Genomic DNA, 26,144 nt, shown 5'->3' on the forward strand with positions numbered 1-26,144 from the left:
CCAGCACAAAGTAAATGCTCACTGAATGTTTGTAACAGTAACAGCAACAACATCTAAGAGAATATTTTCTAATTTTACATTCTCAAAAGTTAGTCTTTTGTTTCTATTTCTATGACATCTCAAATACTAAAGTTGCTCAAATTACTTCTCAGACTATTCCATACCTGCAAATAAATGCATGGAATGTGCTTTTTTTAAGATTCCTGGAATTGTTTGAATTTTAGTTATACACGTAAATCACACTGTATGTGCCTAGATCCATAACTAGCCAGTGGCAGAATTCTTTTGAGCAAAATGTTTTTCATAGATGGTTTGGGGCTTTTATAGCTTTTACTTTCAAGTACAACAATTATCATGAAGAAATCACTAAAATAAAGAAGGAAGGTATGGTGTGAAATAATTGGATATATCTCCAATGGAAAGAGAAAGCTGGCCGTCCCAATCAGTATCCCAAACCCACGGTCATTTTCCTACTGCAGCTACACATTATGAAAAGGTTAGAGGGGGTCTTTCTAAACACATTCATTTCATTGGAACAGTAAGGCTTTTGGTCCTATTTGGAGTCCCTGCCTAACAGCTCAACGGAACCTCATGATGTCACTAGTGACTCTTGCCTGGAGAAGGCAGGCCTAAGCACCCTCCTTGGCCCATTCCTGCTAAACTCATAAATGATCTAGGCCTGTCTTAACATGTCAATGGCAAAAAGGGAGGATTTAACTCGAAGAAAAGTATATAAAGAGAGGAATTGCCTCAATATGAGTTTCTTCCTACCATTCCCCGAAAACAAGGTTTTTCAACTTCAGTTCTACTGACATTTGGGATCAAATAACTCTTTTTCATAGCAGGCTGTGCTATGCATTATAGAATGTTTAGTTACATCCCTGGCCTCTGCCCAGTGGATTCCAATAGCACAAACCTCATCCCCGTCATGACAACCAAAAATGTCACCAGACAAAATTGGCTCCAGGTGAGAACCGCTGCTTTAAATCCACACTATAAAAAATATAAATGAATGAATGAATGAATGAATGAATGAATGAATAAATAAATAAATAAAGCAGGCCACACTATAATAATGTGTTTCCTTGTACCCCTGGGCTTGGCTGACTAATGTCATACTCCTCAGAGTCATGTCATGAAAGGGGCCTTGAGCATTGCCTCAAAGTCCATCACTAAACTGTGCAATCTGAAATGGACACCCAGAAGTATAAAAACTATCCTCTGTACTGACTTTATATGGTCAAAACTCAAATCATGTGTTCCTCAAAAGCTCAATTCCAACTAAAGAAATTCATCTCTTCCTTTCTTTCAAAGTTAATGTATTTATAATATATGTTATTAAAAATTAATATTGAGATATTAACAGTTATGTGCAGTATAAGGTAATTATATCAGTTAAACAGCAGGTTTTAAAATTTTATCACTTTTTCTTATAGTCATTTCTACAGTGAAAATGTATAGTCTTCAATGTAGATCTTCAAGAATATTAGTCACCTAAAAAATGTGCATTCCTTTAAAAATATGTGTGCATTACTTGAAAAATGTGTGTATATTCCACATTTCTGAGAGTCTCAGAGTTACTAAGCTACTTTTTTCCTAACAAATTTAATAAATACTACATAACATTCATGTGGTATTTTCATACTCTGTGCACAAGCTCAATTTTTTGTGCTACTTTGGTATATATTAATGAGTTTATATTGTAAAGTTTATTGTTAATGACAATCACATCTATATTATTTCTGTAGAAATTAAACTATCACAGAAATACACTTCCTTTGATATGATTACTGGTGTCTGATTTCTAAGAGATTTGCATTATATAGTCCATTTTAATGTAAACTGATGCAATAAGCTCATATTACCTTTTTTACCTTAGAATAGTTCTACCTTGCAAAATTTGTTGAATCTAAAGCCCCCAAATTTGTCCTGAACCTAAAATGTCATATCCTAATTTTAACACTGAAATGTTGCCAAACAATTCCTCCTGTATTTGTTTTAATATTGAGAAAGAATTAAGTCTGGATATGAGATATTTTTAGCTAACTAGTTTGAAATCTTACTGCTTTTTCAGTGTTTTAATTGATTTCTGTACACTATTATGAAAAACAGTCACATGTAAAAGGGGCCCCTTTATGAAATATATAGTAGCATATATTTGTATTTTTCATTTTCTCTTGCTGTTTATCTGAATATTTCCTTTAGAAGTAATCTTGGCAAATATCTATGTGAACTATAGTTAGTTCATAATTAAAAAATTTTTTTCTTTTTTTTGTTTTTTATGAGCTTATAAGTGCCCCACAGAGAAATGTAATCGAACTATTAATTGGTAGTCATCTGATTTAGGTAGATTTTACATAACAATATTAATGAAATCTACCTTTTATTGAGTGGTGCTAAATTATTTTTATACATTATTTTTATGTAATCCTTCTAGAGATATGAATTTATTATATATTTAGGTACATAATTGTCCCCATACTTTTTAAATTGCCCATTATTCCTAACTTCTTGGTCAGTCAGTGTCTTGGGAATATCTTGTAACTGAAAGTGTGTTGTCTAGCAGTATGTATCAGTGGGTTCAAAACATTGCTAGATTTTATGATAAAAATGTTAAAAACAATAACATAAAGAAGATGAAGAAAGGAAAAGAGAAGAAGGAGAGAAACAGGAAAAGGATCAGGCTTAATCCATCTCCAGAAATCTAGTCGAAGCCAAGTAACCTAGAAACATGAGACAACAGAATTATGAACTGAGATTAAGATGACATGTAATCAAGTGTAGATTGTGTAGTGGTGTGTCATAGGAATTTGGAGTTAGAAAAGGTCAGCAAGACCTGGAGTTAGCTAGAGAAGCTCTGTGGGCAGTGGGTTCTTATCTCAGCCTCAAAGGAAGTTAGGATTTGGTTTGGTCTTAAGCAGTTGATTGGCCAGTGGTGAATAGGTGACATTCCAGGTGGAAACACAAGCTTGAGAACAGTCCTAGAGATGAGAAAACTCTTCCAATGAAACAAATACAGTTGATCCAAAGGTTGGAAACTTTCCTGCAATTTCGACATGATTTTTACAGTTTTAGGAAAAGAATACTGGTCATATTCACATTCTTTATGATCTAAAATAAGAGAGCATGTGGGTATTTCTAGAGTTAGAGGGAGCACATAACCTCAGATATGAGCAGTCAGTATACCTGGTATTCATTAGGCGTGTGTGTTCTTCATGCTTTCAGAGATATGAGAACTAAAAGATTGTGTTTTTCATATTTATTTCCTTAATTAAAAATTTATTAGACCTTATTTTGCTCTACAAAGAATATAATAGAGAGTATTAGCAAACTGGTATTTAGCTTATTGGTAATAAAAATTTTTAGAGCTCTTTCTGACATTGGTATTCTTTTTATTTCAGTGGGTCTCCACCTTTTATTTTTCTGCCTCTCCTTTTCTTCACTGCAGGTTACAGTCTGCTATACTCTCCTAATCTTTCCCTGCATAAAATGATTATTCTAAGGCGTGTTAGGCCTGGGAAAGATTTATATGAGAATACAGGAGAAGGATATGGAGCTATATATGGTTTGAAAGTTCCCCCTTAAAAATATCAGTGTCGTCTCTTCACTGTGCCTTTTGCTATATAATAATTGCTATGTGTATTTTAAATCCCATACCTAGTTGATTTTCTGGAGTATTAATATGTTAAATTATTAATAAATTAGAATAAATTATTTGAATACCTTATTTTTTAAAATTTATTTTATTTCTCTTTTTTTAATTTTATTTTCTAGATCCCAAAATCCAGGAGTGAGGGATCTATTCAGTCCCACAGGGTACCACAACCAGAGCTATCCGATGGCATTCCTCAGGTTAGCCTGCGGCTGAGTCGTGGAAAACCTTGTTGGGGTGACATGAAATCAGCAGAGGATGCTAGTGGGATCACGTTGGTCTCCAGGTTGGCATGTTTCTTTTTTCACGTTACCTGTTGCATTGTCTGCTCTGATGTGTAGGTCCACATATGTAGATATGTTTGTATATATCTAACACTGCGGTCAATAGAATGTAAAACTTATTTAAAATTCACTCTAAGTTTTGCTAATTTTCTGACTAATAGTTCTTATCACAGAAGCGTTCCTGGTTATATTTTATATTCTGGATTAGAAAAATTATTTCATTAATCGGACCATGCGAGGCTCACAGTTTAAAGTTGGAAGAGTTACATTTTGGATGCTTTTTCATAGTATATTCAGTGGCCCATAATATACACAATTATAGTAGACATTACAGTGTTACTAGAACCAATACTAACAAATTTTGAATGTTGGCTTTTAACCATTATGTTGCACATTATACAAAAGGAAATTTCTTTAGTATACTTGAAGAAAAAGGCATGCATTTTTTTAGATAGGAAAAATGAAGTATGAATTTTATTTACTCATGAAGAATTTTTCCTTTTAAGAATTTTTAAAATTGTTATTATAACAAAACCTATTTTTGAAATTTATAAAAATTTCATTATAAATATAACACAGATCTAGAGAATTGAAAGATACTTAAGATATTATAGATAAATAAGATAAAGAACTTACCATTTTGGATTGCTTTATAAAATAGATGCAGTTTTAGCTGGAATTAAAAAATGAAGATAATTTAAAGTGGACAAAAAAGAAGATAAGACTCTTCTACATAGGCTAGTTACAAGGCACAGTGGGTATTTGAGAAATCGCAGACAAGTGTCATGTGAGGAATTAACTGGTGATAAAGCTGAGAAGGTGGACTAAGGCCACCTTCATTGAGAACCTTGAATGGCAGCCTGAAGTGTTTTTACATTCAGTCTTTCTTTCACTGAACAAATGTTCAGACTTACCTCTCATTTTAGGAACTGCTTTAAGACAAGGGGTGCAGCAGTGAATGAAGCCAGCCAGGCCCCTGTGTTTATGGCCCTTACATTCTTGTGAAGAAGGCAATACAGATGCTTAGAAAAAAATAGAAAAAGGCTTGTGGAAATCATTTCAGCTCTAATAAATGGGAACTTTGAGAAACTGAAGCAGGTTAATGCAACAGATTGACTCAAAGAGAATTTTAGTTTGAGTAGGTGAAGAAGGCCTGAATCGAGACATGAAGGGGGAGGAGGAGAGAGTCTGTGAAGATCAAGGAAAGAGCATTTCTACACAAAAGAACTGAAGCCAGGAAGCCTGGCTTCCTCCTTAAGGTAATAGGAAGGCAGTGGGTAGAGGTATGTGATGGGAGCCATGGCAATTTGGTGTATTGAGAAAAGTAATCTTTCATCAGCATGCAGGATTGGTTGCAAGAGTGAAAGTTTGAAGTTATAGTGTTGATTCCTTCAATAGTTGTTAATTTTTATTGAAATCTAGTTAAGTGGCACTTACTTGCTGGGTTCTGGGGATTCAGAGAATAAGAGAAATAAATCTTGCATTTAGGAGGACAGAGGACAAGTGAATAAAAATTCAATAATTATCATTAAATACACATTTACTAAGTGCCTGTTATGTACCAAACACTGTCAAATGGGCTGGTGAGAATGTCATAAATATGTTTCAGGGGCTCATCGTAAAAGTTTCAAGTACAGTCCACAGGGTGTTGTGTGAAGACAAAAGAAGGACACAGACCAGGTAGAGAGATGAGGATCAGAGAAGATTTTGGAAGGAAGGCAACTTTGGAAGTAAGGCCAGGAGGATAAGTGGAAGTTTACTGGGCAGGGAAATTGAGATAAGGGTGCTCCTGGAAGAAGAAAACGACACATGCAAGGACATGCAGGGCGGTGAAGGAAACTTGGAGGAGGACAGTAAGTGCAGCCTTATCTTCAGGACATCTGGTGTTTAGAGTGGAGGAGAAGCTAAAGGTGGTTTGAGAGACTGAGCTAAACAGGTCAGCTCACATACCTCACATGAAGGAGTTTGGATTTTCTCTTGAAAATGATGGGGAGTGATTGGAGGAACGTAAGAAGGAAAGTGATATAAACAGACTTGTGTTTTATAAAAGATCTGGTCGCAAATGAAAGGAAAGAGTAAAGGAAACAGTAAGAGGTGCTGGAAAGGTAGCAAAGAGGCTCTGGGGCAGTCCAGTGCAAACTGAGAACCTCTGTGAAGCCATCGTCACCACTGAGGACAAGGAAATGTGGACAAGTCTTTGTATCTTGAAGGGAAGAGAGAGAGGGACTGTTGGCTAGAAGAGTGGCCTTGGTCTAAGAAGGGTTGAATTTTTTGTTTGTTTTGCTTCATTTAGGGTTACGATAATATTTTAATGAGTAAAATGTATGCAGGTTTGTAAGCATAACAGGTAGAGTTCATGGAGAGAAAGAAGCTAATGTTACAAGCCAGAAAATTATAGAACAAGGACCCCTCGGAGGGAATTCAGAGTCGAGGTAGCGACCTCCTAAGTAAGCAGGTTGGGCACCTTGTGCACAGCCACGAGGGCGTCTTCACATTGTAGCCTCTGTGATGGAGCAGGCTCCTGGCCTTGGACAGTGCAGCCTTCACCATTGAGGGTGTCAGTGAAGGAACTAGCCTTGATCAGTGAGGACCAGTTCAGGAAAGAATAAGGGGCACAGATACAAAACACTGGGCCTTTTTTAGAGTTTCCTTCTCTGATTTAAAAACCAGGATCAAGTGGCCAGCTGACTGACAAGATGTAATATAGTTATCTTCCTAAATTAGTTTGTAAAGAATTATGCCAAGAATACGTCAAATGAAGTAATGAAAAGAAAAATTCAAGTGTTTGTTGTTTATATCATTATTTTTATTCATCCAGTCAGAAAAGGAAAGAAAAAAATTTTCCTGCTTCTAAAGGCAACAAGAAAAGTACTTTCTGTTTGGATAGTAAATTTGTGTTTCTGAGATACAAGTCAAGTAAGATCATAGAAGGAAGGCTCAGCTAACATTGCACAAGCCACTCTGTTCCTCTGGTCAGCATCTCTCCAGTTAAAACAAATGGATATTTGAATTTCTTACATACTTTCCAATTTTGTAAAGTGCAGCCTTGAAGAACTTACTTTTTCACATACAGCAGCCTTAAGGTTTAGACAGAACATCATCCATGTCAACCCTTGCTACCCACCATCACACAGACACTCATTCAACTTCTCGTTTCCATACAGAAATATAGAGTGTTCAGCGATTTTTACTTTTTTACTTTTTCTATATCTCTAATATATTGTGAGGCAAATTATCAAAAACCAAATAGAGATCATTAAAATAAATGTAACTAAAAATAAGTTTTAAATTCTTTATGTATCTTTGAAGGAACAGAATAGATATTATGCTAGGTTTCATTTCAAAAATGAACATATGAAGATGATTTCATTGGCAGTTACTTTCTAGAACAAGTTATTCGTTAGTTTATTAATTTCAAATAGATTTTTTAAAGTGTATTTTGCACACAAAGATAACTTTCTCTAAATTTTTTCTTTAGAGAAGCCTCCACTTTTCCCCTTAATAATTTATTATTTACCCCACTCTTAAACACAAAGATTAGCAGTGTGTATTAAGTATTATGCCCCTGTTCTCCAATACAATATTTACTTTGGCTTACCAACTTTCTTTTCAAGGAATTGTCACAAAGCATTTAGCTGGGATTTTTCTAATAGTTCATCTTTGAAAAAGAAAAAAAAACAACAAAGCAAAATGTTTGACCTATGATCTTGTTTGACCTATGATCATGTAAGTTTGGTTTACTTTACAAAACAAAAAAATAAAATCATTCTGTTTGCATTTGTTAAAATTAATGTGACACATTTATACATAGCATTTTCATTTCAGCAGTTACCGTATCAGTTAACAACAAAGATAAAACCAATAAAGTACCTTTGCTACTTAGATTTCCAGAATTTCAAAGTGTCCTATGATTTTTCAACAACAGGTTAAAGGTTGATTTCTAGGGTTCTGGAGAAGTAATTTTTGTCTAACAGTGTGGTTTTGATAACTGAATTTTTAGAGTTTAGACCTTATCCAGTATTTTTCTCCAGGTTGACTCACTTAGATCATTCTCCTTAGTTATAATTCTTACACGTAGTCCCATTTCTTCTTCATATGTAATAGAAATGTAAATTATTATCAGCAAGCGTTCATTATTTTTCTGCTCTTTAGACAGTGGCAGTAAAAGTAAAAGCATGGAGGAATAACACATTTCAAAATGTGATGTGAGAGTCCGAAGAGAAGCTAGATAACATTGATTGCTTATTGGCTGATTAAATAACTTTTTTCCTATAGTTCTATAATTGTCTAAAATTGCCATTGAGGATATAATTTTATAAACAATAGTAATTTTTCTAATCTTCATAGAATAACTCACAATTAAATTGCCTTCATGAGAAAAGCTTCAGGATAAATAGCTCTTGATTTTGGTAGAGCTTAGTGGAATGATCTGTCTTATACTGAATTCCAAACCAAAGACATGCTTAGTGACTTATTCACATCATGTAATAAAAGCATTAGCTAATCCATCTATATCATCTAAAACTGACAGCAATTCCTAAAATACTACTGAGAATTCTTTCTCTGTAAACGTGCATTACTAAAATTCATAATAGACTTAAAAGCATAATTTCTAATCTCTCATGCCTACTTTTTTTAAAAAATTCCTTTTTATTAAATTTATTGGAGTGACATTGATTAATAAAATTATATAGGTTTCAAGTGTACAATTCAGTAATACATCATATGTCTAGTGCATTAGAAATTTCCCATTTCCTGTATTATTTCCTCTTCCTATGATGTCCCTTCCCACCAAGTGATCTCCAATTTCCCTTGGCCAGTGGCTCCCCTTCTGTCTACTGTCCCTTCCACAGCTAATCTAGTGTTAGAATGATGATTTTCAAATCACTAATTTGGACCTGAACCTGTAAAAGTTTCCGTTTCCTGCCAGCCATCCCCATTTCAGCCTTTACCATAGTCACTATGCCCGAACACAATTCATTTTCTCTTCTTTCCCTCCCAGCTTGGCTATGTGATTCATTCTCTCAACCACTAGACTCAAACCTTTTATATAATGAGTCACCAGATCTTGTCAGTATTTCCAGCACCCCTTTCCCCATTTCCCTTCCCCTCTCCCAATGATCTCAACTCTAGGCCTCCATCACCTTGTGGTTATATAATTGCTACATTTTCTGCACTCCACTTACCTACTGGATTCATTTTCTTCACACAAGTTGGTCCCACGTACCTGTCTTCAACTCGTAACTCTATACAATGACTTCTGGATCTGTATCTCCTGTCCAGAATACTCTACTGAGCCATACTCATATGTCACTCTAACCATTAAACTTGTCAGCCTAGTCCTTCAGATACCTCAGATTCTTCCATAGCCCCACATCTATCTTTGACAGTCTTAACTGTATTTTACCTCATCATTCCCCACTCCTTACCACCTCTGCAGACACAGAAGTATAAACATCATATGCCTACTCAGAACTATTTAGTGGCTGAGCATGCCCAGCCTACAAGACACTTCTTGTTCTGTCTTCTACCTGTATTTGCCTCCCTCCTCCCTCAACTCTATGTCCGCCTTCTTCTCATACCTACAACCACCACAGAACCCATACTTTCCATGACTATCTTGGTTCCAGATGTCCTCTTCAAAATTAGATCATGTGTCAGATTTTGTCTTCATATTCATTTTAAGTTATAGAACAAGCTAACACAAAACGGGGGGTCCCCCACTCATATCCCCCTGCGATAATAACTTGACAGCCATCCATAGACAAAGATACCTTTATGAGAGCTTTGAGCTCCAGGTAAGAGGTTGCAAAACCCTAGTAGAGCCCAAGACTAAGGAGGGCAGTTTTGAGAAGGCATGCCCACCCATGGTGGCAGGTTCATAAACGTGGTTTCATATCATGGCTACAGACCTGGAAACAGACCCATTCCCCTGTAGATTCAGCCTTAGCCCTATTTGGACTTGGTCCTGCCACCAGCTCCAAGGACCACGGAGGAGCAATGACCACCCATGCCTTGAGTAATAGGACCACTGACATCAGTCCCGGCCGTGGACCCCGAAGGGGCCAGCGACGTGACTCTGGCTGTGCACAGCCTTATTCTGAAATCCTTAGTTTGAAATCCTTTCCTACCCAAGGACCCAGCAAGATACAGGCCCACCTGGTAATAGGCCCACTGTCTTTGTACCCTGAAGCAGAACCTTTTCCCAGTGCCAGCCTGACCAAGGTCCTGGAGGCAGTCTCATCATCCCAGGGACCAGGCAGGACCCATGCCTCCCTAAGCCCATGATAACAGGTCCTCCAACCACAGACCCAGCTTCAGCCGCATGACCTGGCTTCATCTGTGCTTAACTGAGATCCCAGAGGCAATTCCATCAGCCCAGGGGCCAAATAGAAGGTTTTTACCTGTTGAAACCAGTCTGTAATACTGTAATGGTGGTATGTAAATCACTTAATCCTAGTGTAAAAGTTAAAAGACAAGTATTGAAAAATAACTATAGCTAATGGATGTACAATATAAAAAATGTAAAGTATAACATCAATGGCATAAAATGTCAGGGCGAGAGAGAATTGAAATTGTAAAGTTTTTGTATGCAATTAAAGTTATTAGCTCAAAGTAGACTGTTAAAACTGTAAAATGGTTTATGTAAGCCAAAAGACAAAACCTCTGATAGATATAAAAGAGAGAAAGAGAAAGAAATCAAAGTATACCGCTACAAAAATATCAACAAATCACAAGACAAAGACAGGAAGAAACAAAACTGCAAAACAGAAAACGATTGCCATGAAGACACAACTAAATGGAAAGCAATCCTGTGTCCTTGAACCGGAAGAATTAATATTGTTAAAATGTCTATACTACTCAAAGAGATAGACTCAGTGCAATCCCTATCAAAATTTTAGTGGCATTTTTCACAGTAATAGAAGAAAAAAAATTCCTAAACTTCATATGGAACCACAAAACAGGAACCACCCTAAACATCCATAGCAATCTTGAAAAAGAACAAAGCTGGAGGTATCATACTTCCTGTTTTCAAACTATATGACAATGCTATGGTAATATAAAGAGTGTGCTGTTGACATTAAAACAGCACATACCAAAGAGACAGAATAGAGAGCCCAGAAATAAACCCATGCATATACAGTCAACTATTTTTTGAAAAGTACACCAAGAATACACAGTGGGGAATGGATAGTCTTTTCAGTAAATGGTGGAAAACTAGATAACCACATACAAAAGAAGGAAATTGGACCTCCGTTTTACACCAAATTCAAAAATTAACTCAAAATGGATTAGACAAATGAAATAAGCCAGACAGAAAATGTTGAAAATCACATGAAATCATTTATATGTGGTATATAAACCTAAAAGCAACAAATGAACAGGACAAACAAACAGACTCCTGGACATGGACAATAGACTGGTGGTTACCAGAGAGGAGGCAGATGGAGTAAAAAGGGTCAAATATGTAGTGACAGAAAGAAACCTAATTATAGGAGGTAAACACAATATAAATATAAATTAATTAATTTTTAAAAATTGATTAATGGCCTAAATGTAAGACCTGAAACTACAACTCCTAGAAGAAAACATTGAGGAAAAGTTTCTTGACGTTGGTCTTAGAATGACTTTTGATATGATTTTTATGACACAGAAGCAAAACAACGAAAACGAAACAAGTGGGACTACAGGATTCTGCACAGCAAAGGAAACCATCAACAAAATGAAAAGACAGCCTATGGAATGAAAGAAAATATATGCGATTCATATACCTGATAAGGAGTTAATATACAAAATATGTAAGGAACTCATACAGCTTCAGTAGCCAAAAAACAATAACCCAATTAAAAAGTGGCAAAGGACTTGAATAGACATTTTTTCAGTGAAGACATAGGAATGGCCAGCAGGTATATGAAAACATGCTCAACATCACTTTTCATCAGGGAAATCCAGACTAAAACCACAATGAGGTTATCACCTCACACCTGTAGGGATGGATATAAAAAAGACAAGAGAGAACAAGTGTTGGTGAGGAAGTGGAGAAAAAGAATGCCCTGTATTCTATTGGTGGGAATGAAATTGAAACGGCTGTTATGGAAATCAGTGTGCAGGATCTCTAAAAAGTTATAAATAACTACCATGTAATCTAGCACTTTCACTTCTGGGTATATATCCAAATGAAATGAAATCAGTATCTCAAAGAGATATCTGTACCCTCATGTTCATTGAAGCATAATTTATAATAACCAGGATATGGAAGCACCTTCTAAGTGTCTGTCAGTGGGTGAACGGATAAAGAAAATTTTATGTGAATAATATTCCATTGTGGGTATATACTGTATATGTATACATTTCTCATATATAAATAATGTGTATGCACACATGCATGTACACACACACACACACACACACACACACACACACACACACACGAGGGAAATCTTGCCACTTGCAACATGGATGAACCTGATGGACGTTATGCCAAGTGAAATAAGCCAGACACAGAATGATAAATACCATATGGTCTCATTTATCTAAATGTAATCTTAAAAAGTTCAATTCATAAAAGCAGAATGTAGAACAGTGGTTTCCAGGGTCTGTGGAGTGGGAGAAATGGGGGAGATGCTGGTCAGAGGGTACAAATTTCCAGTTATAAGACGAAATAAGTTCTGGATACAGCATGGGGGCTATACTTGACAATACTGTATTTTATACTTGAGGTTTACTGAGAGTGGATCTTAATGTTTTCACCACAAAAACAAAATCATAATTGGATGATGGATGTGTTAAATTACCCAGTTGTAATGATTTTACAACATATATATATGTCAAATCATCACATTTTATACCCTAAATATATACAATTTGTATTTGTTAATATGCCTCAATAATGTTGGAAAAATTATAACTTCGTGTGTAACATTTTTTTGTCTGTATCATAGTTTTGTCAGGTAGGCCTGTAAAAGAATTTCATATCTGAAAAATAACCTTGGAAGGAGAAACCATGATTCTAAAAGAAAAGTTATTCATTTCACAAATAGTTATTGGTTAGGTGAGTTATCTAAGGTTACATATTTGACAGGCTGAGATTAATATGTCTTCTGCTTATTTTATAGTTATTTCTCGCCTGTCTTCTACCTCGAGTTACTTTATTATTTTGTTTGCTTATATTTCTCTCTTCTACCTGATTGTGATTCCTGAGAGAGGAACTGTCTTATGTTTTGGGGTTTTTTTGTTTGTTTGTTTTCGCATCCACGGCAGCACCTAGTAGGCCTATACTTCGGTGCTGCAGCCATAGTTGTTTTTGTTGTTACATTATGAACTGTGCTCAGTATGGATTTAAATTCCACTATCTTTGTCTAGTTGACCTAGACTTATTAGAAGTTGAGGTCTGATTCTAAAATTGTAAACTTTCGTGTCATTTCTCTCTGTCATGGTCTTTGGAAAGTGATCGCCTAAAGAAACCATGTACCGCTCACCCGCAGAGATGTCGTAGGAGTCAGGAAAGCTACACCCGGGCATCGTCTCCCCTTCATCCCTGTGCCGTCTCCCCATGGGGGTTCTGACCTTCATGCTGCAGTTCTCTCAGAAATGTGCTGCTTATTTATATAAGGGGAGTTTGTTGTTTTAGGAGGCTCATAGCATCTACTACTCTCTGCCCTCGAGGCACAAAGTATGAGCCCTATAATGTTCGGCAACAACATTTCATATTTTAGGTGCATATTACGGTGGTGTGTTTTACAAGATTCAGACTTTCAATGATATTAATAGTGAATCAAAATTCAACAATATTAACTGTGCCCATTGTTCCTCAAGTTATCCAGTCTATTAACTTCTGCGTTTAAATGACTTTCTTCATTTCTGAAGTCTAACCAGCAACAGAAAGTAGTCGGAAGTGCCCTATGTTTGTACTTCATAAAAGACACTCCAGTTACTTCCTGAACATGTGTTTATTCCTTCTAGTGTTTAGCTCTCTGCTACTTAAAGCCAAGTTTCAGAATTTCTAACTAAGTAGTGAAGCTTAAATGAAATTATTATTTTATCTACAAGATTCAGAACCGTATCATGTACAATATAATTAGAAAAAAATGCCAAATATTATAAATGTGCTGCTGACACTACAGGGTTTGCTGCGGCAGCTCCCATAGGAGGAAAGGAGAGTTTCAAACTGCCTTGTGAAAAACCGAGTGGTAAGGCTCACCACACAGTCCCCTGAGCTATCATTTTCTGAAGTTCTCCTATTCTCTGACTTTCATAAATAAAGACTTATAGAAAATAAAAGGTTTGAAAAGGCTCCAAGGTCCCAGACTGGATTAGAAAGAATACTTACCTCTTTCCCTACAGTTTTCGAAGTTTTTAATCTGTTCTTAACCACCACTAGCTCCCATGATAAATATTCCAAGGTCTTTCTGGGTAAGCTATTTCATAGAAGCTGAATATCTAATAAAAATATTTTTCAGTATTTCATTTCAATCTCCTTTGATTCTTATCACTTAAAATGAAAGTCTCTTTGAGTATTTTGAGTATTAAAGAACAAATAATTCTCTGCCCATTCACCAAAATCTGCCACTCAGTACAATTCCTCTGACTTTCAAAATTTTGACATTTCACTGAGATCCAAGCTTCAGTTAAAAAAATTTTTTCTAAGTCTGTTTACAGTATGAGTGATTGAAGAAAGAAAAGATAAGGGTAAGGAAATTTATTATCATATTTTCCAATCATTTCTAGTAGCACATAGATCATTAGAGTATATCTGGATTGCTGTAGTCTTAATTGAATTAATTTTAGTAATTCAAAGTCAGCAAACTCTTAGTGAGGACATTCTATGTACTGCACATTTTGCACTGAGCCCTGAGAAGCCAGAGACTAAGACATGGTCTCTAGGAGTCTCTCAGCCCATTGAGAGAAGCTTATATGTGGTTATCAAAAATACGTAATGCAGGAGGTTTAAAAATGACATTACAGAGGTGCTATAAAAGCAAAGAAAACTCAGTGAATAAAGTTCAGAGGATTCAAGGCCTTTATGAACATTTCTCAATCTACCTTCCCGATTTCTGCATTTCTTTAAGCTATAGCCAGGCTACGTTACAACCACATTGTTTCACACCTCTGTTACCTTGCTGACGTCGTCCCCTTTATCTGGAGTGCCCTTGTCTGACTTTGTCCGTGGTCAACCAAATTTCATCTTCTCTATGTAGTTCCCTCTGTTGTTATTTTAGGTAAATAGAATCATGCGGTATATGTCCTTTTGTGTTTGCCTTCTTTCACTTATCATATGTCTTGAAGGTTCATCCATATTATACCACATATCAGTTTCATTACTTTTTATGGCTAAATGTTCTACTGAACATTTTATTTGTTCATCAGTTTTTGGACATTTGGGTGCTTCCTATTTGGAGCTACTACTGAATAATGCTAGTATGAACATTTGTGTACAGGTTTTTCAATTGACATGTTTTCACTTCCATTGAGTATATGCTGGGTCATATGGTAACTCTACATTTAACTTTTTGAGGAACCATAAACTGTTTCTCAAAGCAGCTGCTCCATTTTGTAGTCCCACCAGCAATGCCTGATGTATCCAGCTTCTCTACATCCTCGCCAATACTTGCTGTCTTTTTTTTGTTGTAATCATCCTTCTGCATATAGAATTCTATCTTATTGAAGTTTTGATTTGTATTTCCCTAATGACTAATGATCTTGAGCATCTTTTCATGTGTTCATTAGTCATTTGTGTATCGTCTTTGTAGAAATGTCAATTCAAACTTTTGACTTGGCAATTATATCTTCACTAATTCAGGACAAAATCTCTTGGATGGGGGAATCCAAAAGGGTAGCATATGAGAAGGCTACACAGGCTATGCTTTGTTTAGATGGATGGATATGGGGTTCACAGGGAATTCCTGGCTAGGAGAAATGCTGAAATACAAGCAAGCAGGAAAGCACAGCATGACAGTAGGTAAGGACAGTTTGGCCTGTATGGACACCCAGTTCATAAGAGAGAGAGAGAGAGAGAGAGAGAGAGAGAGAGAGAGAGAGAGAGAGAGAGAGAGAGAGAGTGTTAGAGTTATATAGTGGAACAGAAGGGCCCTGTGTATGTGTGTGGAGAATTCAGATTTAGCTTTCTAAGCTATGAAGAACAATTGAAGCTTTTTGACATTATTAAAGCAGTGTTTTGAGAAGATCAATTCTGTACAATCTATTTAGTGTGGGAAAGACCAAATTTATTAGAGAGAAAAAACTGTAATCCAGAGGTTAACTAATAAAATTTTAAACTGGGGTAGGGGATAGGGTGAGGAGCATGGTAAAGAACAGGTGGTGGTAGTGGACGAATGGACAGGAAAAGAAGGGAGAATGTTATCTCATTTCAACTTTTCTTAGTAATAGTATCCATACAGTTATTCGGTTTGGCCCAATTCTATATTGTTTATCTGTTTTATATAGAATGCTTTGAAATCCAAGATGATATTATTTCCAGAAGTACTCATATTTATTCGAAATTATTTTACTAGGTTGTTTTCAGACTTTTAAAGTTGGACTGATTTATGTTCCAGAGTCGTCTTTCTGAAGTTATATTTTGGAAAATTATTGTGGAATTATAATGCATTTTCAGTGCCTTTTCTTTATCTGTTTAAATAATGAATCAATTGCATTGCCTATTTGGGGTGACTATTAGTTCTATTAGCTTTATTAATTAACTTATAAGTCCAGTTTATTTCCTAAAGTTTGTTGGTTTCTTTATGAATTCTAATAATGCTCTATAATGAATAGCATTAGAAAGAAAAGATGTAATGCATTCACAATTATTTAATGCAATGAATTCAGTCCTCTCAGACACTGACTTTAAAAGTATTTTTTTAAAAATCAGTTCACTTAAAATGCTCTAGTAATATTGACACTTTAAGGCAGCACTACTGCGATCTCTTTTTTTTAATGTGACCTATTCTTGGTAACACAAATAATCACTACTTCCTCTTATTTGCTTTTAAGTATACTTTCACTTATTCATATGTTAGTTTGCTTCAGAGGAAAGCATGCTGCTTTCTGTTGAGGTCAATAGATTTTACCAGTGTACTGATATTGAGAGATTTTGTGCTTATGCTTAGTATTTCATGTCTCAGAAGTATGAAGTTTATTTTACGTTTTTGGGATACAGAAACCGCCAACTGGTTACCCTATCACACAAAACAATTTTGACATTTCTCTAAGGAAGCCTGCAAAAGCCTGCTTCTCCTCTGCTTGAAAATATCACTGGGACAATCTAAGGCCGCTGATCTCAGGTGTGGTAGCAGCTGTTGTATGGGACATGACTTATTTTATGAGAACAGAAACACTATTATCTGGACTCCCTAGGGAGATTTGTAGAAAGTCATGCCCAGGGAGTCCCATTCCAGGAAAATGTGCTTGAGCACTTACTTATTGGCCGCAATCACTAACTGACATTCCATCTGGCAAAAATATGGATTATTCCCTGCCCCAGAATGTCGGAGAACAATTATGTAAGTTGTCTCAAAGAATTTATTTTTAACCACTTTTTATGGAGAAACAACAGTTATAAGAAATTCACTTTTTTAGAAAATAGAGAAAGTTTCTCTGAATTTTTGTATAACTGTATTCATGCACCATAATTTATAATTACTTGTCTTTTGATTTGAAGTCATAACTCAGTTTTTTTGTGGTGAATATTTTGAACCTTATTTTCTATACTGGAAACATTGGAACCGGTTAGTGAAATGAAAGCCATCAGCGGGGTGAGGAAGGGAACCCTGAATAGTGCTCACCAGCCGTCGAGGTCTTTAAACCTTGTCTCACTGTTAGCAGTGTTCTTCTCTGTCCCAGCTCTTTGGGATTTAGAATTGGAATAAATGAACCCTTTGAGCTATTCGAAAAGCTAATCAGGTATATTTGAATGAAATAAGCCCACGCACAGTTTTAAAAGTGAAATCCATCGTCAGAATTGAAGACGCTTGTATTTGGAAAAACAATTACATGACTTCTGTCTCTATGGGATTTTTTTCGGCAGTCTTCTCATATACAGACTAGATAAGTCTAATAAATCATTGAGGGAATGTTTTAATTATGTTGATTTTATTGTTTATTTTGGCTTTAAGTAAAGCAATTGTATTTCTGCTGTTACCGAAGAAAGTAGTTTATCTAACTTGAAATTCCTTATTCATATTATCATGAGACTGTTCTGAATGTCACTGTTTTGCTTTCTAAGATAAATTTTTTATAAGATTTTATAATTATTCTTTAAGCTAAGAAATACCATAGGTTTTTTAAAACATAAAAACAACTGACAACTCACCTACCATTTCCATGTATTAATTTCTTAAGAGGAATGCAATTAAGAATACAACTTCAAAATTGATTTCCCATCTCTTTCTTTTCACCTTCCTCTTTCCCCCCAATACCCCACCCCAACCACTTCCTTTCCCCATTGCAACTATAACTGTATTCTACCACTACACACACACACACACACACACTGTTGTCTCAGAATGGCAAAGAGGTTTGTTCTGGTCCAGTGTATGTTTTCGTTCAGATAGCCATCATAAGACTGTATAGACTTTATAAATATATGTATATGCATTCATCTAAATATAAACCCAGATCAAAAGAAAAGATTTATTTTCTGTCAAAAATCAATAATATGTGTTATTGATGGGTAAATTTAATATCTATTTTTAAAAGCTTCTATATAGTAGAAACAATGGCGTTCAAATGCCAACTTCATGTCAGCCTCTTAAAAACCGAGCACACTCATGTTAGTTAACTTTTCATTTTCACATTTATGAAAATAAGCACAGGATAAATAAATGCTAATTGCCTTATATAGAGCACCTCTCCTGTTCCTTTGCCCTCTTATAATTTTGATATTCGTTGTTGTGGATGATGATGGTGGTGATGTCCGGTGATGAGCCCTGGAGTTCACTAGTGTTCTAACACAGATTGCCAGGTAACAAGTTTAATCAGGAGCCAGTGCAGCAGTACCAGAGGTTCTACATTATATAAACTCTAAAAATCTTGGCTTCATGATTATGAAAAGCTCATATCATATTTAGTCACTACCATTTATGAATACTCTTTTGTGGAAGGCTCCTTAATGCATTTTACAAAGATTAATAAAATCAGGAGGAAGAAACCTTACCTGACAAGTACCTTCTTACCAAACCTATAAGAAATAAATAATTTTAATATATCATTTGTCTTAGAAAACGAATCAGTCTGATTTTAAAACAACATATGAAAACAAATTAATGCAGCCAAGGAATGTTCTTGGTTTGTTGGTTGTTTCAAATTGATAGTGAAATTAAATGAAGCCGCATCATTTTTGGAGCAGTTGTTGCTCTTGATAGCACAAGAGGAAACACACATGTTACCAAACACTTGGAATCTGCTGAAATAGTTATGTAAGAAAATTAGGCGTCTGCAAGCCAGCTGAAGTGTGGAAAAGGAAATAGACAACCTAGGAGAAATGTAAAGTGCTTAAAAGATTTCAAAACTTTTGGATAGAATCTTAATTTTTATGTATTATAATTGCACATCAATAATTTATTTCTTTGGTCAAATATTCGTTATCATTATCCTTTATTTGAACCTATCTGAGGCATCTATTTTATCCTAAGTCTAGGCTAGCAATGGGAAGTGTTTAAAAGTGGATAGAAATATTGCTTGATAAAGTAAAATCTAATCAAAGGAGCTTTGCTTGGGTCTCTGGAAGAGTAATTAATTTATCATTTAATTCATTCAACACTTGTTGAGTGTTCTGTATAAGGACTGCAGAAAAGATACAGTTCTTGTCCTGAAAAACTTACATTCTAATAGAGAGATAATACATAGATTTATATAATAATAAAATTGTGGGGAAAAATAAATATCATAAGAGATACAAAGGGCTATATAAGTTAAAAGGGGAAAACGATTTCTTCCAACTGGCCTAAGCCCGAGGTATGCATAGAATTTTGCCAGAAGAAAATGGAATGGGAAAATATTTCAGACAGAAGGAATAGCACGAACAAATATTTGGGGTAGAAAAGTTCAGAGCAGATTTCAAAATAGTGTCCAGGTATGTCTGGAGTGGTTTCCTTGGGAAGTATAACAACAGAACTAGGGGTAAATTGGGGTTAATTGGTGGAAGTCTTAATCATCATATACAAAGAATTGGGGTACATTTAAGGGGTAGTTAGGAGCTATTGAAGTTTTAGAGCAGAGGAGTGAGTGACAATATCATAATCACAGTAAGAAATTTAATAGTGAAGCATATGCATTGGAGCTTGGGCAAATGGAAGAACGATCATTTGAAGGTCATCATAATACTGCAGATGACCAAGGCTGACTGATTAAAGAGATATGACAGAACAGCCAACAAATTTGGTTAAGGAGAGGAAAGGGAGGAGTAAAGATGACTCATGCTTTGAATCTGATTCATAAAGAAAATAATAACATCATTAACAAGAAGGGTCAGGAGGAGAAGAAATTTGGGAACTAGATGATATGAGGCTTTGAGAGTGTTGATTAGGGTGATACTAATAATTATTGAGCAATTATTTGCTGGCATTATTCTACATATTTTACGTGCATGACCTCATTTATTCCTCAGAGCAACTTGAGGTTTTTTGCAGCCGGTTCAAGTTTGTACTGTCTGTCTGCGGTAGAGTCAGGATCCAGTCCCCAGGAGCTTAATTCCAGAGCACATTATTAAGCCCTAATAGAATGCCTGTACTGCATAGTGCTGGGCTAGAAAGTGAAGTGGAGGAGAGGGGCTTCAAGGAGAAGGAAAGACAAATGAAAAAAGGAAGATGGAGTGATCAGGGACATTTGGGGAATTTCCAAGAAGATCACAGAGAGCCAAAGACTTTCAGAAAACTGAAGATGAGTGTTTCCAAAAAGTTAAGAGCAGGAGGGGATCTAAGAAAAGGCATTTTAGTTTTAGTGGCAAAATGAGCATTAGAGGGCTTAAAAGCAGTTTCAGGAAAGGGGTAAAGTCTTTAGTTCATTGGCATGGGGCGAAGGAGCAAGAAATTAATGAGGAAGTGGGAGCAACAAAAAGTAGGCTTTGGGGACATCTAGTACCAAATTTACTCATCAATAGAATAGATATTATGGTACATAATAGTGATTTTCTAACTCAAGCCATTAATTGAAGTGCTGAGATATAAAAAGCATTTTGAAAAATAGAAAACTTAACCACATATGCAAAACTAAGTTACTGTTGCTGGGAAGGAAAGGGAAATAGTGCTGCAGTGCCAGATGGTGGGATTAGTGAGGAAAACTTTTTAAAGCTGGGGGACACTTACTCGGATGATTATCGGAAGGGCAGACAGATTGAAGATGGGAGATCAGGCTTCCAGAGGAAGGAGAAAATGCTGAGATCCAGTACATATTGCTGACCTTAAACAAACAGCCAGATCTTTCTCCTGCGAAATAGTTTTTTTTCAGGAACAACTGAAAATTGCAATTTGGGACATTCCTTCCAATGACAACCAAGGACAAGTCCCGAGAACAAAGGAGAGGAGAGTTATTTTATAGAGCAAAGGGAGAGTTCAGAGGGGCTGCTGTACACAGAGTCCATTGGAGGAAACTGGGAGTTCGAAGTGTAGTTTTTCATTGGCTGAGTCGTAACAGTCTTTCACTGGCTGGATGATTGTGGGAAAGAGAAGGTCCTCCCTCTTGCTGTAGTAGAATAAGAAAAGCATCTTTCTGATGGAGATGGAAAGCACAACTATTAGAGAGTGAAAGCCCTCCCAAATTCAATTTAAATGAGATTTCTGTGTATTGATCTTCACTATACATGAGAGGTTTGGGTCCTATAAGGAGTCTAGGAAGAAGTCAAAAAGAATGAGGCAAGGGGTGTGTGTGTGTGTGTGTGTGTGTGTAGTGGGGTGCGCCTCTAAGAGCAGCAAAGAACACCTAAGGCACTTACTCATATTTGATGATATTGACTCTCAGTAAATTTTGGAGGCAAGGTAATTAGTGACAGAGAGGTTCAGACTTGCAGCACTGGAGATTTGCAACAGTTTCTGTGGGAATACAGTGAAAAATCAGTTAAAGATAAAACTAAAAAGTTTTTGCCTGGCAGTAGAGAACCCAGGGGGCAGGATTTATAAAGGGTGAATAATCGGAAGATGCAAGTAAACCCATTTTAAAAATAACTAAATGCTGACGAGAGCCGGGAATGTGCCTTTTATTAAGCTGCATGCCAGTTGATTTGGGTGCAGGTTATCCTGTGCCAACATAGAAAAACAGCTGAAAAGAGAGCTAAGGAAAAGAAGCTGAGGAAAGTGGATGAGGCAGAAGTGTGGTAGTTAAGAGTGATGCATGTTAAAGGGCTTAGTGCAGAGGAAATGCAGTCAGGATATTAGTGTTTGAGGAGTTAGAACTGGCAGAGTTCAGAGGGGATGGTGCTCCTGCTGCCTGACTGTGAGGAACTGTGTGAGGATGTTCGAAATAATAAGGGTGTTTAAGTGTTCAAGGACTCTGGCAGTGGGTGCGGCAGAAAGAAGGAACCAATCAGCAAGTAATGCCCAGAAAATAGAACCCCCCCCGAAAAAAAGAAAAAGAAAGAAAGAAAGAAATTGTTATAAGTAAATCATAGAGACTTGAAAAGGCAAGTAATTACTGAGTTATAGGGTTAGGTGATTTTTAAAATAACCATTGATATCTCACTAGCAATATGGCATGTTAGAGGAATGTTGATGGGAAGACTGAATTTATCAGGTAATATATATGTAATCAGTTGTTAGAATTTTAATGCTCCTACTCATAAATATTTTACCTCTAGTATGTATTAAATGTAAATTGTTCAATTTAACATATTTTTTAGTGTTGGGTCCATTATTGTTGAATTCATGTCTATTTTAGCCATATAGTATTAATGTGTTCAAAAATTCAGAAAAGATAAAATATCAATTCTGTCATTTGGATTTTAAATGCTTCTAAAATATTTGTATTGTGCGAAATATTTTAAAAACTGTAGATGCGTAACAGAATCTGAGAAGTTCTGACTCCAGTTTCTGTTCTGCCACTAATTTTCTATGTGAATTTGAACAAATTACTTAGTTTTCTAATACTGAATTTATTTATGAATAGAATGGATATTATGATATAATAGTGATTTTCTAACTCAAGTGGTTAATTGAAATGTTAAGATGTAAAGGCATTTTGAAAATAAAAACTCAGATATACTGAACTAAGTTACCGTTACTGGACAATCAAAGTGGAATTTCCAAATCTAGAACCAAAAAAAGAATACATTGACAGTTTCAATTAAAGTAGGTTTGGAACTTAAGTCAACTTCCATTGTTTTAAAAGACTGGTTTTAGTTATTGATATTTTATAATGTAAACATAAGTTTCAGAATGACTAATCTATTTTCGTAAATATAGATTAGAGTATTTAGTTAGGAAATGAACTGTTGTTATTAGCAGGTATAACAAAGGAAAGTAGATACAATAGGACTTTGCATTCTAAATTCAGAATTATGAGTGGTGTATAAAAAAAAAAATCTGGAAAAAAACTACAGGGGAGGAAGCTACCTTTTTGGACCATAAGGCTCACTATTTCTGAACATCCTGGATTCTGACTGGGCTACTAAAAATAGTGCTCTGGGCGTTATTGTAACTCTGTGCAGTTACGATGAGAAAGAAATCTTAAAATGTTTTCTACTATTGTTCTTATATAAAATCTATGGATTAGCAATTATGTTCCCAAAAATAACACTTTAGTATTCCTTATTGAAGAAAAACTGTAAGGGAAAGCTGGATAATTAACAGGCACTTAGCAGACCTTATAGAAAAAATTGATTTGGTGTTAGCTGTAAAAGATAGATAGATAGATAGATAGATAGATAGATAGATAGATAGATAGATAGATAGATATAGAGAACCAAAAAATGCTGTTGATTTTCTTAGAGGAAAATCACTATGTAAATAAACATTCAGTTTTATAAGGCTGAAATGCTTAAATACTAAGTTGAAATAACTTCCATGAGAGTGGATGCTTTGATCCTTTGGGAACTTGGCCAGCCTTAGGACATAGTCTCCCCAGAAGTGGGAGCTACGTGACTTGGGTGATGTCGCCAGCGACTAGTTACTAGCGCAGTGTAAACAAACATCAGCAGGACATAACTGTGGGTAGACAGGGGTCTAGTGGCGTGCCTTCCTTCTAGAAAAGCATCACGCCTTCCAATGCTCGTGGTTTCTGTTTTTCTAAGGAAAGAAACCTTCTGTCACAGAAACCTTTCGTCTTTCCTTGACAAGTGGATTTCCTTGTTGGCACTCTGGGTAATGCTGAAAAGGGACTCTTTGCCCTTCCTGCAAGTTATTGGTTGCTCTCCCAAGACTGACGAGCTTGTCTGCGGAACTGCTAAGAAGAGAGTTTCGAGTTACCAGAATCCGGCAAGCCCACTGAGGAGCGGGAGAAGGAGGGGGTTGGGAGGGGGAGAAGGAGGTGGAGCAAGAGCAGCAGTAAAAGAAGCAGCGCCTTTAAGCACCGCAGCAGCTGCTCTTCTGATTGGCCAGTTGGTTCAGCTGCTTCCCTGGAACAAAAGGTCAAAGTGGATTGCGGTGTAAATGTAGAGAGGCAGCTGATAAAATACCACTGCTTGAAAAAGTTTGGAGGCTGAGAGCAGCAGTACACTGGCTAACTGCAGAGCAAGTTGCTTCTCCAGCTGTGAGGTGCAGCCTCCCGCCCTAAGCCTAGCTTAGCCACTGTAAGAAGACGCTCACTGTACAGAAGACCAAACTTGGCACTTGGCGTGGAACACACAGTTGTGAGGGTCCCTTGCAAATTTGCATAGAAGAATGGCTTGTGAAATCATGCCTCTCCAAAGGTAGTATTCTTTCCTGTTTGTTTTATTCCATTCTGTGTTTTCTTAGTAAAAAACCATATAATTTTGCCGGTATTTGGCATCTTTTAGTAATATGGTGGAAACTGTGTAGAGTCCATTGTGCATAATGTTCTTTAAGAGCAGAAAAAAATAAATATGATACTGCTTTTACTGACTTTTATGCCCAATTTCTCATCTTTTTTACTTGATTATTATGTTGTTATTTTTCCTTGAATGAAAATAAATGTAAGAACATATCCTTGAAATGTGAAGAAAAATAAACCAAAGAATATTGAGCAGGTTTATAATAAAATTGACTCAGCTTCATAGCAGTATTGTAGGCTGGGGTAAGCTCTTAGCTCATTTTAAACAGTGTTGATAGGCTAAAGACCTTTTAAAAATACTAGAATTAATGGGGTGATCACACTGTAAAGTATAAAAATATCGAATCACTATATTATATACCTGAAAATAATATAACCAATATAAGATTGTATGCCAACTATACTTAAAAGTTTTATAAAGGCATCTTAAGATCCCTCCCTTCTGGAGTTCAGATCTAGGCAAAGATTTTCTATCAGTAAGTACAGTAGAATACATGAACATTAAGGATAATATTAAGGATAAATATCAAGGATAATATTTCCCCATGAATAATTCTAAATAGACTTATTACACAAATAACACCTTTTAAAAAAATTACTGTGTAATTGTTCTTACACATGATGATGTGTAAGAAAACTTGAGCACAAAGCTCTGTTTTGTTCATTAATGATTATAATATGAATTATGGAGGATGGGGTGGAGGAGTTATATCAAGGCAGCAAAAGGAAAATTTAAACAAAGGGAGTTGTTAAAAAGAACACTGCTAGTGAACTAATAGGTTAATAATGTATCCTGGAATGTTAAAGCTGGAAATCACTCCATGGTGATGGGACCTAGTCCTCCAGTTCCACAACAGGAAAACTGAGGCATGGAGTAAAATCTCAGAGTTGCCCAAGTTCACGTTTTTTAATTTCTTAAATTACTTTTGCCAGCCGTATTTCAACTTAAAACTGCTTTACGTGCAGTTGCATTCGATATCCTGTAAATGCTTCCTTTAAGAAAACTATATTTTTTATTATAGTTTTATTAGTGAAAATGATTTTTAAATCAAATAGTAAATATAATTTGTAAAACTGAGAAAATTAGGATAAAATAAATTTCACTTTTAAAAACCATGCCACCAATATTTTACTGAATGTTTATTTTAATAAAAATAAGGTAAACAGACATTGTATTTATTTGCAAAATGGTTCCTGCAGATATATAACCAGTGTAGTTGCTTTTCTTTCACTGTAATGGCAAGTGCAGTGTAATGAGGACTTGAGAATTCCTT

At 35.8% G+C, this 26,144-nt stretch overlaps 1 protein-coding gene across 11 annotated transcripts in view; it reads left to right on the forward strand.

The window, feature by feature from the left end:
- FAM13A (family with sequence similarity 13 member A) overlaps window positions 1-26,144 on the forward strand; it is a 250,060-nt gene that overhangs the window by 136,508 nt on the left and 87,408 nt on the right. For 8 of the 11 annotated variants that reach the window (XM_036227706.1, XM_036227705.1, XM_016161037.2 and 5 more), the window contains one exon: window positions 3,775-3,938. In XM_036227706.1, the coding sequence (XP_036083599.1) occupies window positions 3,775-3,938 (164 nt within the window). Of the gene's footprint in view, window positions 1-3,774; window positions 3,939-22,843; window positions 24,770-26,144 lie in introns of those variants that run through there. The other 3 variants (XM_016161034.2, XM_016161035.2, XM_016161036.2) reach the window with 1 other exon arrangement.

This window comes from Rousettus aegyptiacus, unplaced genomic scaffold (assembly GCF_014176215.1).
Source record: "Rousettus aegyptiacus isolate mRouAeg1 unplaced genomic scaffold, mRouAeg1.p scaffold_m13_p_10, whole genome shotgun sequence".
NCBI lineage: Eukaryota > Metazoa > Chordata > Mammalia > Chiroptera > Pteropodidae > Rousettus > Rousettus aegyptiacus.